The 20,561-nt window shown below is 36.6% G+C and overlaps 1 protein-coding gene across 2 annotated transcripts in view; it reads left to right on the top strand.

The window, feature by feature from the left end:
• Positions 1-20,561, top strand: part of LOC121357455 (nipped-B-like protein) — a 128,109-nt gene that overhangs the window by 21,503 nt on the left and 86,045 nt on the right. For both annotated transcript variants that reach the window (XM_041474719.1, XM_041474718.1), the window contains exons 2-4: positions 14,768-14,911; positions 16,574-16,739; positions 17,856-17,986. In XM_041474719.1, coding sequence (XP_041330653.1) covers positions 14,848-14,911; positions 16,574-16,739; positions 17,856-17,986 — 361 coding nt within the window. In that variant the 5' untranslated portion in view covers positions 14,768-14,847. The remainder of the gene's footprint in view (positions 1-14,767; positions 14,912-16,573; positions 16,740-17,855; positions 17,987-20,561) is intronic.

Here is a 20,561-nt window from a genome sequence, read left to right as displayed (position 1 = left end):
ACATCAGAAATGATAGAGTTTTTAAATGCTTGTTCTTTGGAAATTTGATCATATGTTAAATTTATAAAGGTAATTTAAAAAAAGATGGAAAGGAAAAAGAGGTTTAAGGATGCTGTCATTGTATTAACCTTATTCCTTGTTCACAGAATTCAAGCATTTTGCTAAAAGCTGGAAACAACTACTGCAGTTTAATGGATAAGTGTTTCTCCCTGTCTACATTTTATATTGATTGAGCGTCTTTGCCTATTACCTTCTAAAATCGAGACAACTCTCTATTCCCTGACAGGCCAGTGAACAAGTCTGCAAGACCCATAAATATTTCTGAGAAGTACTGCTACTGAAGCCTGGCCCTCTTCATAGAAGTGCTACTTATTTTCTAGTATTTACTAGTGATGTTATTCATGAGTCATAAATAATCTTGGGTCGTTAAGCTTTTTGAAGAGGATTACCTGACAGTGTAGGAGGAATTGCCCAAGTATTCCTGAAGTTTCACCCAGAGGCCCTTACTGCTTTGAAGGCATGTATGCGTAATTTGGATTAGGAGGTCAGGATGTTCACTAAATAGAATTCAAGTTAGAGAAGAGTTTGCCCTTAATATCTGAAATAGGAGCCTGTACAAAATGATCCATTTTCATTGGACAGTGAGGATTCAATTAGAAGTATGCTATGTATTCATGAGTGCTGTCTACACAGTGTTAAATAATGGGTTAGCCATCTACATATATACAGATATTTTAGAGGTCAGTTAGTGAGGTGTTTTTTTTTTTTTTCAGTCAGTTTATTCAGTAGACCAAAACTTTCAATGAACTGGTATGGGTTTGGTGGCAAGTGAAACATCAGCTGGAGTTTGGTTCTCCAGAGACTAACAGGGGTGTTTTGTATACAGTATAAAAATAGAAATATTAGTAACTTGTTTAAGTCTTAGATTTTTTTTTCTGCAATAGTACCAGGGAAAAAAGCCAGAGCTTGCCAGTGTTATGCTGCTGTACTGCAGAAGGTGTAAGGTAAGGTTTTGTGGACTGCACAACCATGTGTTAAAATTCTTAAGTCAATTTGATTAGTGGATGTTATATTAACTGTATATCTTTATTTTAAAGTGGATATCATATATGGTTTTATTTAAAATTCAGCTTATTTTACGTTGTTGTTGCATGTGATTTTTGGCATATTGATGCTTGTCATTATAAAATTATCCTGCTAGAGGTATAGGTATCCCTAGGATTGGGCTATAATAGCTGAAGGCTTTTGTCTGGTACATGGGACCAGTAGGGTTTTTAACAGTGGACTGAAAATTTGGATGTGAGTGTTTGAAGTGACCAATTTTCCAATGTAGACCAACTCTTGATAAGATGGTAGCAACAGGTGAAACAAAAAAAATCTACTTTAGATCACCAAATAGTCTCTATAGTACTTGGAGATGAGATGCCTTTCATAAGCAAATGATTTTCATTGTTGATGATCAAGTTCCCGTGAATTTTCCGTCTCTTCTTTTTCCCCTTCTTTTTTTTCTTTGTAACTATTTGCCTATGTATATCTGAAGTCAGGAACACATCTCAAGTTTAAATTATTACTGTATAATATTTAAGAATTTGGAAATACTAGCAGGCTAGACAGTAGAGTTTAGCGCATCTGTGCTCTTAAAGATTTCATCACTTTGTCACCACTGTTTCTACTAATACTTATGTTGAGTAAACCACAGTGTTGCCCTCTTGTCCTAAGAGAGCAGGAGCAGGATTAATCCTAGATTTTTCTTCATCTTTGCATGAAGCAGTGGGGGCAGTATAGAAAGAAACCTGTCCAATGAATAGAACTGAGAGAAAAGGAAAACAGTAAGACAATATGTGAATTTGAGGAAAGTTTTTTGCAAAATACTATTTTTAAACAGTTGGCAGTAGCAACAGTAGTAGGAAAGGAGGCATATTTGTTCTTGCTTTAGCAGTTGCAAATGCACAGGAAGCAGCAAAGGGAGATAAAGAAATGATTGGTGCTTTTTCCTGTTTCTCAATCCAACCCTTACTTGCATGAGAAATTTAATATATAGATTTCTTCTGAATGCCCCCTTTCATAATAAGATTAAGTCATGTCCTTCTAATGCTCATATTTATTTACTATATTATCCTTTCTCATTGAAATGAATAACAAATCAGAGTGGTGTGAAAACCATAGGTATCAGTGTCAGTAAGCCACTCAAACAGTTCAGCTGTTACTTCAAATTTTTCTTGTGCTTTATGTCAGCACTTGTAGTGCTATCACTTTCACTCAGCATCTCTGACTCTCAGGTTATCCTGCATTTATTGTTTTTTATATTACTTTCTGTTTGCTCTTCCTATTTCCTGATGCATTAATTTAGAGAAAGTCTTGGGACTAACTTTTGTCAACTGATCATACAACTTTTTCCTCCCACTTTTCTGTTTATGTACACAATATATTAGAAAACTTCAATTAATTTATGTTGTGAATGGTCTAAATTAAAATAACAGTGAGGTGATTCAGACTCCCGTGTCTCTTATGAAATCCAAACTTACAATGTGAAATACATATTTCAGGGCCAGTGGTCTTTAATGTTTTTATAAATTATCTGGATGCAGGAGTTGAATGTATGTTAAGCTTTCCATTGATACTAAACTAGGAGGAGATGTTGACTCCCTTGAGGGTAGAGAGGCCTTACAGAGCAATCTAGATAGTCTAGAGGGCTGGGCAACCACCAACCATATGAAGTTTAACAAGGGCAAGTGCTGGATTCTGCACCTGAGATGGGGCAACCCCGGGTGTATGGACAGACTGGGTAACAAGAAGCTGGAGAGCAGCACCATGAAAAAGGACCTGGGAGTCCTGGTCGATGACAAGTTGAATATGAGTAAGCAGTGTTCCCTGGCAGCCAGGAGGGCCAACCGTGTCCTGGGGTGCATCAGGCACAGCATCACCAGCAGGTCAAGGGAGGGGATTGTCCCACTCTGCTCTGCACTAAGGTGGCCTCACCTCAAGTCCTGGGGGCAGTTCTGGGTGCCACAATATAAAAAAGATATAAAGCCATTAGAGAGCATTCAAAGGAGGATGACCAAGATGGTGAAGGGCCTTGAGGGCAAGGTTTACAAGTCACAGCTGAGGTCACTTGGTTTGTTCAGCCTGGAAGAGACTGAGGGGAGATCTCATCCAGTCCACAGCTTCCTCGAGAGGGGCAGCATAAAGTAAATGAAATGGAAAGCTTGCTGATGTATAAAGCAGATGTTTTCTAGTGCTAAACTTCCATTGTCAATGTGTGATAGCATAATCGTTTTGAATATTGACAGAGGTATATTTTTACTTTTACTGTTTTTCAGTTGCAAAGCTTCATGAAGTCACATGCAGTTACCTTAGCTTACCTGATGCACAGTAGCCTGAAGAGCAGCCCTAAACTAGAATATTGACAATATATGGATAGAGAAAATCTTGATGACCACAGTTCTTGTACCAAGCTAAATTAAAACTCATTCAGCAATTCACCAGGAAAATAATAAAATCAATTTCTGAATTTAGCAGTTCTCAAAAATAATGAGAGAGTAGCTCATTACTTTAGTTGTGTAACTGCCTTTTAAACTGAAAGTTGCAATAACCTTTCAGTCTCAGGAAAGATGGGATAATTTGTGGATACATGAAGTAGGTAAGTATAGTTATGTTTACAAGTTTATATAAGTAGGGTATACAAGTTGTACCTTGTATATAACAATCAACAAGTGTTCCATGCTTTTCAAAGAGAATATTGTTCACAAGAGATTTCAGGGTGGAGGATTGTCCTGATTTTCTGCCAGGACTGAGTTAATTTTTCACAGTAGCTGTGAGGGGGCAAAGCCTGGAGCCATGTAGGCATGTCTAGGTTGTTATTCTATACTACTCAGATCATCACTGGGGGGCAGAAGTAAGGAATTCTTACTTACAAGAAGGGTGTGTGGCTGGTGCTTGGGAGAAAAAGTATGGGTGCAGAGGGTCTCTTTGCCATTTTGTTTATTGTCTTAGGGCCCACTTCATGGGTTTGGTCTGGGTGAGAATTTTTTGGATGTAAATCACCCTCTTTTTGTATACTTTTGTTATTAATATTGTTTCTGTTACAGTTTGTTTCTTATCTCATTTCTGTTTCCAGTAAATTGTTCTTATCTCAACCCATAATTTCTGCCTTTTGTCTCTCTCACTGGAGGGGCAGGGGGATGAGTGGCTTGTAGTTTTGGAGTGTCATTCTTAAACCCCAACAAGGATGCAAAGGACTTGTGGTAAATCTTGGAAATGTACTTTGTATACAGAAGACAGAACAAAGCTTTTGGCTGTTAGTGTGAAGGGGGCTAATCACAGAGGGAACTGGCTTTATTGATGGCATGGATGAGGTGGAATGTACATGTTGTGAGACAGTGTGTAAGTGATATGTAGCATCAAGTGGGGAAAAAGCTATGCCAGGTCTTAAAGCTGTAAGATAGTGGGGTAGAAATGGAAGTTGGTTGAAGGGAAAATATGAAAAAATGGACTAAAAATGCCGAGAAGACAATTGTAACAATGAAGTATGCTGTAGCCTGTGAGGACAAAAATGGTCTGAAACCAGAATGTAAATTACATGATCAGTTAAAAAAAAAAAAAAAGGGATGCTGACAAACTGGAGGGACTGTGACAGAGGGACACCAAGATGGTTAGGGGGCTGGAGCATGAAATGTAGAGGAAGAATCTGAGGTAGCTGGGTTTGTTTACCCTGGTGAAAAAAAAGCTGAGGGCTTGAAATGTTGCCTTTATCTAGCTAATGAGTGTTTATACAGAGGATGAAGACAAGCTGTCTGAGGTGCGATGTCACATTCATATTCTCTGAAAAGTCCCTTCGCCCAGGATTTTTCTCCTGGGAAGCTGAGAAGCCTCCGAGAAAAAGGAAAACAATAATTATCTGATTTGCTTTTCCTCTGTTTTGCTCCTTTGGAATGTGTTTGGAGATTGTTTACCAACAGATGGTTGTTTCATTGGGTTTCTGCTGTGAATTGTTTTGACTCAATGGCCAATCAGGGTCAAGCTGTGTCGAGACTCTGGAAAGAATCATGAGTTTCATTATCTTTTTAGCATTCTGTAAGTATCCTTTCTGTATTCTTTAGTATAGTATAGTTTAGTATTCTTTAATATAATATAGTATCATAAAATAAATTAGCCTTCTGAGAACATGGAGTCAGATTCATCATTCCTTCCTGCCACGAGGGCACCCCACAAATACAATAGTGCATAACAAAAGAAGCTACAGTTGCCATGTGCAATAAGGGAAGTAGTGATTTGATTTAAAGAGAAATAAAGTCTCAGTGAATTTCCATCATTGGAGATATTCAGAAATACAGAATTTTCCATTGGCATTTATTGCAGATCTTCAAAGAAATGTTATAGTTGTGCATCGGTTTTCTTAGTGTGTATTAAAGAAGTTTAGAGGTGTTTTAATTGTTTTTCAAAGCCAAAAAAGAGGCAAAAATGGTGTGATGTCAAGTTTTGTGCAAAATCGGCTACTTAATCAACAGGTATATTTCTTGCCAATTTTGTTTTATAAAGGTTAGGAATCACCTGAGAATGTTCAAAGACAGAAGGGCAAGATTAAAAGTTGAAAAAGACTCCTGAATTGAATAGATTTTGGTCCAGTGTTTAGTCACTAAGTTTTCAGCCTGGTTAAGATCCAACCTAATTAAAAGCCTTTAAAATGTAAGTAATTTAAGTACACAGTTGCTTTTAGAAAAGGATAATGATACTACCAGCTAACAAATGACAGTCAAGAATTTGAAAAAAACTCAAGTTACTACTTCCTCTCTATCACTATTTTATTAACAAAGATGTGTGTTGCAACCTAAAATGCTTTCCATTTGACAGAGCTGACCTACCAAACCCTTTTAATAGCTCTTGCTCTTCTATACATTTTTGAATACAATGGACTGTATCTAATATCAGCTGCTGCTTGAAACATTGAAAAGGCTGTGCTCACCAAAAAGAGTATAATTGTAGATATACCTTTTGTTGCAATGGAAGTTGCATGAGGAATATGTAGTACAGATGGGAAATAATAAATGTATGAACTGCTGAAGTAGCTTGGGGTTTTCCCTTTATGTTTGAATTTCTCAGTTAAGCTTAGTATCATGACTGCTTCCAAGCAAAGTTATGATTTTACAGTTTAATTCTATGTTCACTTCTGCAGAACAAAAATAATTCAGTAGCTCTCAGTATTGTCAGAATCTTTGATGTTGAAAGGCTCATAAAGAAGATACTTATTGTTTAAAAAGATGTAAAGGAGCAGTAATAAATTTCCTGAATAACTGGATTCTCCTTGATAGTTTTAGCTGCTTTTTTTTGCAGAACTTGTGAACATAACTGCAAAACTAATGTGTATTCTATATAGCTTAAGTTTTTGAAACATACCAATTTTTGGTTTAGATTTTGCTACCTTATCAGTTGAACTTGATCTGGTACCCCTTTTTTAATGAGAAGGAGCCAGTAGTATCTTATTTTGAAACCATTTGCTTAAAACAACTGAGCTTTCTCAACAGTAAGGCTCCTAAAACGGATTCTGTTTTGCATTAGTTCTCTAATGAAATAGCAGGAAATACACTTTCCCGTAGAACAGTGGGAGTTTTTTGGGTTTTTTTGGTATAGCTTCAATGATGCATTGGGCAGTTACCTTGAAAATCAGTAATTCTGAGATTTGCATTTTCCTCTTTGCCTGAACTAATGTACACTTGGTGATCATCACAATGTTTTGTAAATATAATTTCATTTTCCACAAATTTTTGAGATGTGTTGTGTTGCCTTAATGAATAGGCTTTTTCTTGATGCATAACTGATTTGTGTATGAAGGATGTGATATGGCCTCATTTTAAAGAGTTCTTAGTGCTAAGGCACCTGAATTAAATATTTGAGATGCTATTTTAAAGTGGAGAACATTGTTTATAAGTGCTCTTTAATTTTTATAGAAAATAAAATTAAAAGCAAAAAGCTTCCTGTGCTTACAAGAAGGAAATGGCTTTAACAGAAAAAGATGCTAATGCTGTTCATTCTTTTTGGGAAACTGTTGTAATGAATTTTCACCCTTTGTGATTCCAAGGTAGCAAGAAAAGTAAACATTTCCTGCTAGATATTCATGTAGTATAGGTCAGGGAAGCTGCATACTACCCATAGGTATCTGCTCTCTGCATATGATTAGTCTGGTTTGGTTTTGTTTGTTGTTTGCTTGTGTCAATTCCTCACCTCCTCAGGGAAGGGTTATTACAGGTACAAAGCACAATTATGCTTTATGTTAGTCTACCCTTGTAGAAACTGGGTGCACACCTGTGTTAGGGGACATCTTTCCTTGAATCCACAGACCTAATTTTTTGTATGCTTCCACCATCTTGTTGTGGCCTCTCTTGCCATTTACTGTGGTGTCACTGCCACTACTAGCACATAGGCAGCAGAGGCATCAGTGTCATTGTTATCAAATAGAACAGCAGAGGCCAAATCAGTGTGACAGTAGCCACAGAGGAAGAAGCTGGTTGCTCTAAAATTTTTTTCTAAAGGTTGCTTGTCCTAGGGTGAGGTTATGGTGCTTGTATCCCCAATCGTGTGTTCTGTTAGTGCTGGATATTATGTTCTGTGCCTTCATTATATGCAGAAGCAACTCTCACTTGGTCCAGTACAGTACTTTTCACTAAAATTTCTTTTCTTACAGTAGCTGTAGTGATTTGAGCAGCTACTATTGGAATAGCTTTAGGAAAAAAACATGATGCTAATACTGGTTTAGAAGTTATGCTAAATAATTTTTATCTCAAGCTTTTTAATTTTTCATTTGCTTTGTCAGCATTATTCAGTCTGTTGGCTGATAACTTTTTGAACTAAACATATTAATTTCACTAGTACTCTGAATTTCATTTTTTGTGCTTCTGGGATTTCTGTAACTCTTTTGTCAAACATAATTTTTTGTAGCCAGTATTGTAGGTGAAACTATTCTGTATATGCCATAAACTTTATGGTTTTATAAATGCTGATGTGTTTAATGGGATTTTATCAGTAATAATGAGTCTTCTTGATTTCTGATAATACCCCCCCCCCCTTCTCTCTGGCTCCCCCCAAATGCAACCCTCCTTTTTGGTTGTTCAAGTTAGCTTCATATCAGGTTTCCTGCATTACTATTTTAACCTTAGGCAGCGGCATTGGTGATTGATTACTGCTCACTTTCAATACTGACTTTTTCTGAGATTGAATTAGTGTTAAAATGCTTCATATTGTGATTGTGTATGCTTCTTTTTTCTGTGTAACTTAAGTGTTAGACCATGTTTTAGCAACCCTATCTCCTTCCTTAGTATTTTTTTAAGTGTTTTTATAAACATTTAATTCAGGAAACTTGTAGCAAAGTACTGTCATTGTATCAAACTGTAGCTCTGGTATAGAAACCAGAAATTTGCCCTCTTGTACCTAAATCTGTCTGATGTACTCAATCATGGCATCTTATTTGAATGAGAGGAAAATAATTCATTCTCTTTCTGCCTCTCTCATTCTTTAAGCATGGGGGTTTTAAATTTTTAAGGACAGTTTATGAGCTGATAACTAGCAGAGCTTCATGTAATAACTAATAAGAGTAGCAGTTTATTCCAAAATGTGGAAGCTTAAAACTGGTTGAGGCAAGGCTTCTTAAATTTCTAATAGCATGTTTTATGTTTTAAAAGAAGAGTTGACTGCTTACCTAAATTATAAAGTAGCTAATAAATGAGTTGTACTGGTTTACTTTGTGCAGCTGCAGAAATCAACTTTGAGCATAATGCTGTGGTTATATCAGTACAATGCTATTCAACATATAAGAAATTAAAACAAACTTTTAAAGTAGTTTCATCCAAACTAAAAATTTCATAATATAAACTACATAAAACAGAATTGTCTTTAACATGATGTATTTAATACAATGTTTTAGAAAAAGAAAGCTATAGAGACTTGATATTTTAGCAGTTCTTTAAAATTTAATTTTAATCCATCTAATTTTATCTTTTTTTTCCTCAGAAATATATTAAGTTAGTTATCTAAGGTAGCCAAGGTCAGCCCACTACAAAGTTACTTTTTAAATCTAAAGATATAATTTAAAGAATACTCTGGAGTATGGGGAATGAAACACTGAAATGTAAATACTAAATTTCTGAATCCTGAGGTTACTTATCTTTCCATTACTACTGAGCCTGTGTATTACTGCACATAAACAGAATTTTCCCTTTATTTTGTTTTCCAATGTTCTTGTGAATGTACATAGCTAAGCCATGGAAGGACTGGTATTTTTGTTGAGGGGATAAGAATGTATTTCAACCAAGAGGAAAGAGAAAGGGGAGAAAATAAGATTAAAAAAAAAACCCTTGTAGGTCAAGATAAGGCAGTTTGCTAAAGCAGCAGCAAAGGTCCTGTGTGCAAGCAAAGGAAAAAAAGCACAAAATATTTTATTTTCTACTTCCCATCAGTGAGTGATGTTCAGCCACTTCCCAGGAAGCAGGGCTTCAGCACATGTTGTGGTTGCTCCAGAAGGCTAACATTGTGGAATAACAAATGCCCTCCCTTATTCCTTCCCTTAGCTTTTCTATCTGAGCTGGGGGGGATGTTGGAGACAGCCCTGATGCTGTGCCAGTGCTGCTCAGCAGCAGCCAAAACACTGGTGTGTTCTCAGCACCTTTCTAGTTACTAATGCAAAGCACAACTCCAGTTTAGCCAGACCCAATACCCTTTATCTCAACCCATGAGTTTTATCTTTTTTCAGATTCTCTCCCCCATCCCACTGGGGAAGGGGGGGTGAGGGTATGGCTTCATGGTGCTTAGCTGGGTTAAACCACAATACACTTTAGAAAACCCCAACCTATGAACAACATTTAAAATTTAACATTTCAGTAGGAATTTTCTTTGGAATGTTAATTTGCAGTAAATGAGAATATCTATAATTGACAACAAAAAGGGAAGAAGATAACATACAGAAGTAGTGCTTTAAATGTGTAGTTATTACCTGTAACATAAACTTTTTCAATATTACTGTCCTTGCTGTCTTGGTTTCACTTTTGTTTTTATTGTATATTATGTTATGATGATCATTTTTAATACATTATTCTCAGTATCTGCTGCCCTTTCACTGTTTCTCTTTTTCAAAGGGGTTCTTTGTATCACTTCCTTTGTGCACTGTAGTTTCCTCCTCCCTGGAATGTCTTTTACAATATCTGTTTTTTCTTATAAAGCAGCAAGAGTATATGTATATACTGAATATGCAAGTCTATCTTTGCATATATGCAAATTGGGTTTCTACTTCTCTCTTTGAACTGCAACAATGATGCATTGTTTAAAAGCTTTTTCAGTGCAACAGTTTTTTGATTTCCTTAATTCAGTTAATATTAAGGTGTCCTGGTTTAAAGGACAGGTGTCTGCCAAGGAAGGCAGAAACCTCCCTTGGAATGGAAAATATGACTCCCTTGTCTCCAAATTACTATAACTTTGAAATTACAGGGCTTTCAGGCAAAGATATGGGAGAAGGAATAACAGTTCTTTACTAGTATGTATATGTATAACAAGAGAAACAACAACAACGGCAGCAACAATAAACAAAAAAAAGTCCCAATAACAGCTTTCTTGGCTGTCAAGGACTTTCCCCTTTGGTGTAGTTATGGTCACAGCCGGCAGGGGCGCTGTTGGCTCCCGGCCAGGCAGGGCAGGTGCGATGTTCCCCCGCAGCTGCTGGGCGTGTTGTGGCGCGAGCTCAAACGCCTTTCCATATGGTTAATGGCAGCTCAGCTGGTGGGAGAGAGAAGGGGCTTTCCTTTGCAAACTCACAAGAAGCAGCCGGTCTAAGTGCCATTTGGGAAGCTGAATGGACTGCAGCAGACTGGAACAGCAGAGGTGAGCACACCCGGGGTGGCAAACAAAGTGTAGCAAAGACTCTAGAGCCATGTCAGAAGCCGTGGGGTGTCCGGGCAGGCACGGCGTGTCAGGTTAAAGTATAGCAAAAAGCCCTGAAACAGTGTCAGAAAACAGCGGGGTTGGGTGGGGGATCGCTCCCTTGGATAGCTAACCAGCGATGGCTGGTCCCGGGGTCGGGCCAGCCTGGCGGGGAGGGCTCTTGGCGTAGCATGCACTGCCTCTGGGCTCCCAAGCAAGCAGAGGAGCAAGCTGGCAAGCCCCAGTCACAGTGGCGAAGGAAAAGGGAAAAAAAAGAAACATGCAAAAACCACAGGGCAACAGGATATCCAGTCAGAGGCACCGTGCCGTGTTGCTGCCGAGACTATCACTCCACTGGAAGGAAGCAGCAGCCCCTGGTCCCCAACCCTCGCAGGATTCCGGGTTGCTTCTCACCCATCACGATAGTCCCGGAGCCGGGGGGGGGGGGGGGGGAAGCAGCAGGGACCATATCCCGAGGGCCCCGGGGCGGGGGGGGGGGGTGGGGGAAGCAGCAGTGACCATTCCGGCATTCCGGACACAAAACAAAACCAACCAACCAAATAGATATGGGATTAAAACTATCCCCAAGACAGATTTTTTTTTTTTCCAGTCTAGAGGTAGAAATGCTGCACTACTACTGGTAGCAGCTACTGCACAAAGTTGATAATACAAAAGTTTCTAAATATTGATAAATGACTCGTTAGAGTTGGGAATGAAAAACCAAAACACAACAAAACTTGTTTGTTTTGATTTGTCTGACTTGTCAAGCCCTTAATTGTTGCATGATATTTTGATATTTTGTGTGAAATAACATGTCTTGGGCTGTCAGTTTTCTTTCCTAACTGCTCGATATTTTGAGCATTCTTCCTTTGTAACCTTCTTTGCCCTAGCCATAGCAACCACATCCCCTCCTGACTTTTGTTTTGTTAGCTAAACAAAGCAGCCCCTTCTACTCTCCTCTTGGAAAACTTAGTCTTTCCCTGACCATCCTAGCTAGCTGTCTGCACTTGTTCCACTCTTGGATCTGGATCTTGCCAGTTCATGTTACTTATGTATCTGTGGAGAAGGTATATAATTTGTCTACTTTTGGAGGGATTTTTTTTCCATTCAATATCTGTATAATTACTGTAGCAGTAATACCAGGAAAGAACTTGCATTATTAGTGACTGTCTCTGATGTTTACAGCTTTCCAAGGTGAACAGGAAGGGAAACAAATTCCCCCCCTCCCCCCTTGTCTTTGTGTTACATATGGGATTTCCAATAATACTGAATAGTTATGTGACCTTAATCAGTTTTGATGCAGTTTAAGTTAGGAGAGGGGAGAGCTCATTGGACATGGTCTCTTGTATGTACAACTTATGTGTGAAAGGTCTTCTTTAACTTCTTACCTTTAAATGAAAACTTAAGTTCTAAAAGTGTTGTTAGCTCTTGTGGGTTTGCTGTTACAGACTCATTGTGATAAAAGTTAGGTCCCTTTTTTTTTTCTTTAAGAATTGCTTATTTATGGAACTAAGAAACAACTGAAATTTTTTGTATGTTGGTATTCATTTCAGGTAAAGAAGCTTCAGTATCAAGTAGCATTTGAAACTGCTCTGTGTGTTTGAAGGTTGTTTTCTCCTGGATGAAAAAAACCCCAAACACAGCAACCCACACAGCATATATCTATCTGCAGCAGTTTCCTTAACTACATTTCTGCACCTGTAATGTATTATATTTTTAACAAGCAAATGTAATTTAGTGGTGGGAATGAGCCTGTGGCAGGTTCAGCAAAGGAAGTTAACTCAGTGTTGGGTGGCAGTTTTTTGTGTATTGGTTGTGTTGTCCCTTGTCACACCACACCACCCCCACTCCCACCCAAAATAATTTAGTTGTGTGTAGATAGGGAAACACTGAAAAGTTAACTTCACTGGTTCATGAAAACTTTGTGCAGGAAAAATATTTAGAATATTATTTCTTTGTTTTGCTTGGAATCTGTACACATGTATTAGCAGTGGTATTATATATTGTCATTGGTGTGGCATAAGAAAGAATGAGATAAAGATTATTAAGGAAATGCCAGTGATATTTTGGTTTATATGTATTGTATATGTAATTTGCAAAACTGTTGACTTGTAAAGTAAGTATAAACAAATCACTGTTTCAGAATCTTAAGTAAACAACATAAATGCTGACAGAAGTAGTCTTACTATTTCATAAGTTAACACGGGAGCCTGTCTATTATAGGTAAATGTACATAGAACAAGTTCCTTTAATTTATTTTGTCTTCAGAAGATATCATGCTCAATTATTTTCATTTCATTCGTATAACAATAGTGGATTGTAATGTATGGTATTTGTAAATTTTTGTTGTTTTGGAAATGCAGTTCAAACTATTGTGATGATCTTTTTTTGAGGGGGTTGGTGGTGGTTGGTTTTTTTTTGTTCTTTTGTTTGTTTGTTTTAAATAATGTGGACTTCCTTACAATTGGGATCTTTATAGTGAGTAAAAACTAGATGAACAAATTCCTTTTCAGTAGTTGAATATAAACTATGCTGTTTTATAGGAAATAAACTAGTTCAGTGGTGACTAAACCTTTTCTTTCTGTGGAGGGGGTGAAACAGTACCTGGTAATAGTTTGATCAGAGTGCGTTTAATATTAAAGAGATATTTTCAGATAAATTTTGAAATACGACTGTTTTTTAAATTGTCCTGGTTTCAGCTGGAACAGAGTTTATTTCTTTTCAGTAGCTGGTACAGCACTGTGTTTTGGATTCAGTACAGAATAATGCTGATAACACACTGATGTTTTGGTTGTTGCTGAGCAGTGCTTACCCTGAGTCAAGGGCTTTTCACTGTCTCAGCCTCTGCCAGGGAGGAGCTGCACAAGAAGCTGGGAGGGAGCATGGCTGGGACAGCTGACCTGAACTGGCCAAAGGGATATTCCATACCATAGAACATTGTGCCCAATATATAAACTGGGGGAGTTGGCCAGGAGAGGCCGATCACTGCTCGGGAACGGGCTGGGCATTGGTCAGTGGGTTGTGAGCAACTGTATTGCATGTCACTTGATTCTCTTGGGTTTTATTCCTCTCTCTTTTTTATCTCCCTTTTCATTAGCAGCAATAGTAGTATATTTTACTTTATTTAAATTATTAAACTGTTCTTATCCCATGAGTTTTTGCCTTTTTCTGATTCTCTTCCCCATCCCACCTGGGGTGGGTGACTGGTGGGAATGAGCAGCTGAATGGCACTTAAATGCTGTTTGGGGTTAAACCATGACAAAAATATACTAAGATTTTCTATTTGTCACTTTGCTTACTGTTTGACATTTGCACCTGTAAATTATTCCTTTTTTTTTTTTGCTAACTTCTTATATGAAAAATATCTCCTCCAAAACTGGGAAGTGAATATAGTAGCTAATTGCTTAAACTGATTATGGATTAAGTGCTGTCCACTGCATTATGAGCCAAAAAAAGTTTTGTTGCCAATTTTTGCATTGGTATTGTATAACCTGAGCAAATTGTCTTTTGATTGCCTATGTTGCATCTTTTTTGGTGAAGGACTCTACTTCTGAAACCCAGAAGCTTGCCTTTTGATTGCTTAATGCTATTTGATATTTAAATTCTACATTGTTCCACCCACTTTTGACAAAATTTGCTTACTATGCATTTGAGATTATAGTCTATGTTTCATTTATGTTATTGAATTTAAAATTATTTTAAGTAAACTGAGAGTTTTAATTTGGTTTTGTGTTTTTTTTTGTGTTTTGGTTTTTTTTTGTTTTTTTTTTTTTTTTTTTTTTTTTTTTTTTTTTTTTTTTTTTTTTTTTTTTTTTTTTTTTTTTTTTTGTTTTGTTTGTTTTTTGTTTTTTTTTTTTTGTTTTTTTAGTGCTTGGGAGATGGGAAGTAATGATAGCTGGCACCTGAACTAAAATACCTGTGTAGTCGCTACCATCCCAGAACTTCAGGATGAATGGGGATATGCCTCATGTTCCCATCACTACTCTTGCAGGGATTGCTAGTCTTACAGACCGTAAGTACTCTTTTTTTGTCTTTGCTATGTTCCCTTGTACCTGTTCACTTAATATACCCCCATTTTCAAAATACTAAAAATAGTTTTATTTTTAAGGTTCTTAAAAGTAAATCTGTTCAAAATCAGATTTGGTATTAAAACATTTCTTGTCCTTGCTAGAATTTTAAAAATATATTCAAACAAAATATGCTAATTGAAACATGTAGGTTAAAAAAAGCACCTTTATGTAAACCCAAAACAAAAAAATATAGGAATTCGTTGTTTGGAATATCATTCGGTAACATATCTGGGAACCCCACAAATAAAGAAAAACATATAAATGATGAAATACTTCTCTAAAACATACATATCATTATCTTCACTGGAGAGAGAGAGACACATATGATTAGACTGATGTTCAGATAGAGAGTTGTGGAATGTTCTGAATATATTTGAAACCTAGTTCCTTAGTTTTGGAAAAAGTACAAAAAAGTTGCTCTAATTAACAAGTGCAAAGAGTGGCTGCTAGAATGGAAATAAGCAGCTGAACCTATGAGGCTTGTTTCTTGGCTGTGAGTAGATGAGGTGTGTGTACTGTCTTTAAATATGTCAGGAAGACAAAATGCAAGGAAAGAAAAAGAACTATTTAAATTAAAAGCTGATGCTGGCACAAAACCAAATGGTTATAATGTGACCAAAAATAAATTTCTAGTGGAAACTTAGAGGAGATTTATCATTACTATAATGAAGTCCTACAACAGCCATTTCAATAAGAGAAATCGGGACAAAGATGCATTTTTTTTATATAAAGTGTAAGCAAGAGTTTATAGCTCAGTTGTCTGTCTGAGGATAACTGGACTCAGTGATCCAAGTGCTTATTCTGAGCTCTTGTTTTATTACTATGCTGTTGAAATTTGAAGACTTCAAGAGACACTGAAAGTATATACCCAGCAATTGAATTTAAGTGCCTATAGTAAAAAAAAGCAAATATATTCAATGGGGTGGAAAAACCACTTCATGTCTTTCTGATATTCTGAATTATTAAACTGGAAGATGCTGCTTATGTATTTATATGTGAATACATGTACCATTATGTGTGTATAATAATGGTCCATCAGGATGCAAATCATAAGTTTCTGGGCTATGGATAGTTTTCCAGCACTAATTATTTGCAGGTTTGGTTCTCAAGTCAAAATACTTACCTAGTAGAAGTCACTGGCCAGACTTCCGGTGCAATAGTTTCTTAAAACACTGATTACCTTTGGTGGGATTAGCCCTTGTGTTAGGTGTGTTTGCTTCTTTCTCTGTCATATTTCTCTGATGTTCAGAAAGTCAGGAGTGCATGAAAGAGAAAGGCATGTCACTGCTTCACCTTATTTCTCTCTGTGTAGAAAGAAGGTACTGGAATTGACAAGTCATGTTGCCCTAAAAACATGGAGGACTTGATGAGTAGAAGCAGTAGAGTAGGCTCAATTAACTAGCTGAATTTATACTGTTTTAATAAATGTTTTGCTGATCTTGCTAATTTTTCCAAGTTTCAAGGCACATTCAAGGTAATTAATGCATGTAATGTAGTTGTCAGATTTTCTTTTTTAATCACATGAGGGAGTAAGAAGGTGTCCATCTTTTTATGCTTGTGTTTCATGAAATAATTCTGAACTCCTTTCTATTTTCTGATAACAGTTTTGAACCAGCTGCCTCTTCCATCACCTTTACCTGCTACCACAACAAAAAGCCTGCTTTTCAATGGACGGATAGCTGAAGAGGTGAACTGCCTTTTGGCTTGCAGGGATGAAAACTTGGTTTCACAGCTCATCCACAGTCTCAATCAGGTGTCAACAGATCACATGTATGTATTTTGAACTTCAACTATATCAGATCACCATCCTTATTACTTTAAATTAAACTGAATTGAATTGAGAAGGGCGTTAGTATCTGAAAATTATAAGGTGCAGGTTTTTTATTAGGCTAGCTTAGCAGATTGCTGCAGTATAAGAATCAATTGTTTCTGTTGGAATGCTAGTAATTGTCTGACAGCCCTTATGCATAACTATTTTTTTTTAATAGGTATGCTGTTTGTTCTGTTCTTGCTAGTTAGGAGTGCAAACTTTGTGGTACTGATTGTGCAAAAGTCATTTGTGTTCCACTTGCGTTAGTTATGTGCACTGACAAATGTTATACCCAGTATTACACAAAAAGATACTTTTCTGAGACACCCATGCAAGATCTATGTCAGTTCTGATTAGATATTGAACTTAAAATATTTAAGAATTGAACCAGCAAGTATTTTGTTTTTTTCATTTTTCACCGGTGTTCTTTAAATTTTCTTATGTGTACAGCCCTGTCTTTTTCCTATGTGTTCCAATCTGTTATTTTGATCAAATGAAAGTAGCTCTTCAAAGTCATCAATGCAAAGAAAAAATGAAAATATGGATTCATTTACAGAAAATTTTTGAAGGTTCAAAGGGAATCCTGTGATGTCAAAGATATGCCAATTTCCCCTTCTAAAATAAAAGATTTTCAAAGTGTTGGGCTGCAATGTAAATGTTATGCATTTATGCTTATCTTATTTTCACTTCTACAGTAGTACTTTCTGGATGTTATGACAAACCATTCTTCTTTTATGGAGAAGACTACAATACAGAAATGGACATAAGAAGCGTTATAATAGTCTGAAACTGACAGCCATGTATATATAAGTGCTTCTTAACAGAAAATAATTTTGAAGACTAGTAGGAATACCTTTTCTACCATTCCTTTAGCATGAGAAGAAAAAAGTAGATTTTGAGAACAGTGGTGCAGTGCAGATTTGGTGGGGTTTTTTTTCTGTATTTTAACAGTAAAATGATGTCATTTGGTTTGGTTTTGATTGGTTGTGGTTGTTTGGGTTTTTTTACTTGACTCATGGTTTCTTATAATTTGAAAATGCATTTGCCTCTTTATTTGCTTACTTCCACAATTCCAGAGAGTTGAAAGATAACCTTGGCAGTGATGATCCAGAGGGAGATATACCAGTCTTGCTGCAGGCTGTCCTAGCAAGGAATCCTAATGTTTTCAGGGAGAAAAGCATGCAAAACAGATATGGGGTGCAAAGCGGTAAGGATTTTTGATTGATTATTGATTGATTGATTGATTTTTTATGTTGTTCTGTATGTTTAGAGGGCTGATACTAACCACAAATATGTAGGGAGCACAACTGTGATATTTATGCCTTGTCTTGTATTTGATAATGATAAAAAGGTATGTGTCATGGCATCTTCTAAGAGTGATTGTATTAGAATAAGCACAGAAATATACTCTACTAGGTGTTTTTGTAAAAAATAATGTTGAATTTCTCTACTAAGTTTAATTTCTAGGGTGAGTGATTGGGTTTTATTTTTGAGTAATTTTATTTGATTTTTTTTATACGTAGGTTTATTTATTTGTTTTAGTAAATTAAAGTTGAGAAAAAAGGCCTTGTTCTGTATGGAAAATCTGTACAATTAAAGTATATCACTGTAGTGGTAGTTTTTGATAGTCCTGAGGTAAAGAATAAGGTTGAATGAACCATATGTAACATCTCCTCCTTGCAATTCCTCTTCTCAGCAATTTGTCATGCCCTACAGATTTTACAATTTTGATAACTAATTATTTTCTGAGGTTTAGTGAGATATACTGCTTGGATAGCAAAGATGGAGAAGGGGAGAGACCAAGCACAGGATTTATCGGACAGATTCTACTTGTAGATCTGGAGACTTCTTCATTTGCACCTGAAATATATTCTTTAAATACTTAACTATGAAATGAGTAGGGGGGTTCTCAGAGTTTTCACAATGTGAGGATAAAGCTTCGCTAGCATTGTAGAAATATAAATAGAAGTGTTACTGGAGTCCACAGAGAACAGAAAGTGTTAGGGCGTTTTTGGAGGGGGGGAAAAAAAAATTAGATTATTAAGTTCATTCACCTAGGCTAATGAGTAAAAAGCAATACAACATTTGAAAAGAATTTGCTAAGGACAGAACACATAATGTTCCTTGAAAGAATGCAAAAATTTCCACGAATGAAAATGTGAAAGGCAGTGCTAAATATTTAGTAGGTCATTGATACATATATCCTGAAATTTAAACTATGAAAAGAGTCTCCAGGTTCTGGGTATGGAGGTAGCTGTTGCAGAGTATAATTTTTCCAGCTGCTGGAAGAGTTGTGACTGTCCTGACAGTTTTTGCATAGTGGTTCCACAAAAAACATATACTTGTCCTGGTTTTGGTTTGGATAGAGTTCATTTTTTTCTTAATAGCTGGTACAGTGGTGTGATTTTTTTGATCTAGTATGAGAATAATGTTGATAACACAGATTTTCCCACCAGTTTTGTAGAGTATGATAATTATTTTCCAGTGCAAAAGGGAGGCATTATTTGTGAAATTATTTGTTCCAGCAGAGGCTTTTGAAAGAAAGAAGATAAAGCAAGTCAGTTTCTTTCTAATTTTTGCTAATTCTGTGCTTCAGAGGGGGAAACACTTCCTGCTTGATTCGATAGATTAAGAATAATCCTTATTGAAATAAAACCTCCTATCTTTAGTTAATGTGCTTTTGCCTATGCTTGATTGGAGGTACTAGTACAGAATTAAAAAACGATTAAACATAAAACTTAAAAGAATAGTTGATGCTATTTTAATAAAGTTAACAAAGTGCTTTCAGAGAACCAAAAGAGATCAGACTTTAAATCTTCCTTGAATATTTAATTTTATTTTACATAATTCTGAATACTTGTACCAGTGCAAACATTGCAATGTAAGTGTGAAATTCGAAACATTGAAAGAAAGGGGGAAGAGGAGAAAAGTATAGCTGTACACAAAGTTTTTTGAGAGGAAGAAGGCTCTGTAATGAATGTTTGGAAAAGCTAGGTGAAGTGCCATATTTTTTTTTTTTAATTTATTAATTTCTATGCCATACTCTTACCTGGAAATAGGAGGATCTTTTAAGCTAGATGTTAGCAAATTGTGGCAGCCATGTTAGCTGTTAGTACATCCCATTCATATCTCCTAGGCCAAAGGAGGGTATACTGATGTGTTCTGGCAGCAAAGGTTGGGCTTTCTTCTGCTTTCTGAACATATTTTGTAATCTCTGTGAAGTCATGATTTGTAGAACACTTGAGAGTTTGGTAGAGATCTTAGGTAATGCATTTTGCCAACCATAAGAATGAAATTTAGGTTCTTTTCTACTATTTCAAATTCATCTCTTCTGTTTTCCTTACTGTCTTCTTTCTGAATATTGTCCTTTTGCCTTCTGTTGAGTCCAGCATGTGGTAAAGTCAGTGCTGGGTACTGTGATCCAGTATTTGTAATGCCCAGAGCTGAGAAGGAAAGAAGGCACTGGGACCCTGTGTCAATTTACTCTGCCTGGGGTGGGCCTCTACACCATGATCCCTTCAGCATCAGTTCCAGCATTAGTATGGACAAACTGAATTAAAATTCATTTCTTCCAGCCTTCTTTTCTAATGCAAGATCAGAAAGATCACCTGACTAAAGAATTACATTAAATGTGGAATAAAATTCTTGGTTCAGTGCAGTTTGTCAGGAAAAAAAGGCCTCTTCAGAAACCTAAATATTATGTGTTGAATACATGTGAATATAAGGTAAAGCACAATTGTTTTGTATCCTGGATGCACCACCCCCCCCCCCCCCCCCCACAA

The sequence above is a fragment of the Pyrgilauda ruficollis genome, unplaced genomic scaffold, assembly GCF_017590135.1.
Source record: "Pyrgilauda ruficollis isolate IOZ18807 unplaced genomic scaffold, ASM1759013v1 scaffold334, whole genome shotgun sequence".
Lineage (NCBI taxonomy): Eukaryota > Metazoa > Chordata > Aves > Passeriformes > Passeridae > Pyrgilauda > Pyrgilauda ruficollis.
This window is presented reverse-complemented; position numbering and strand designations above follow the sequence as displayed.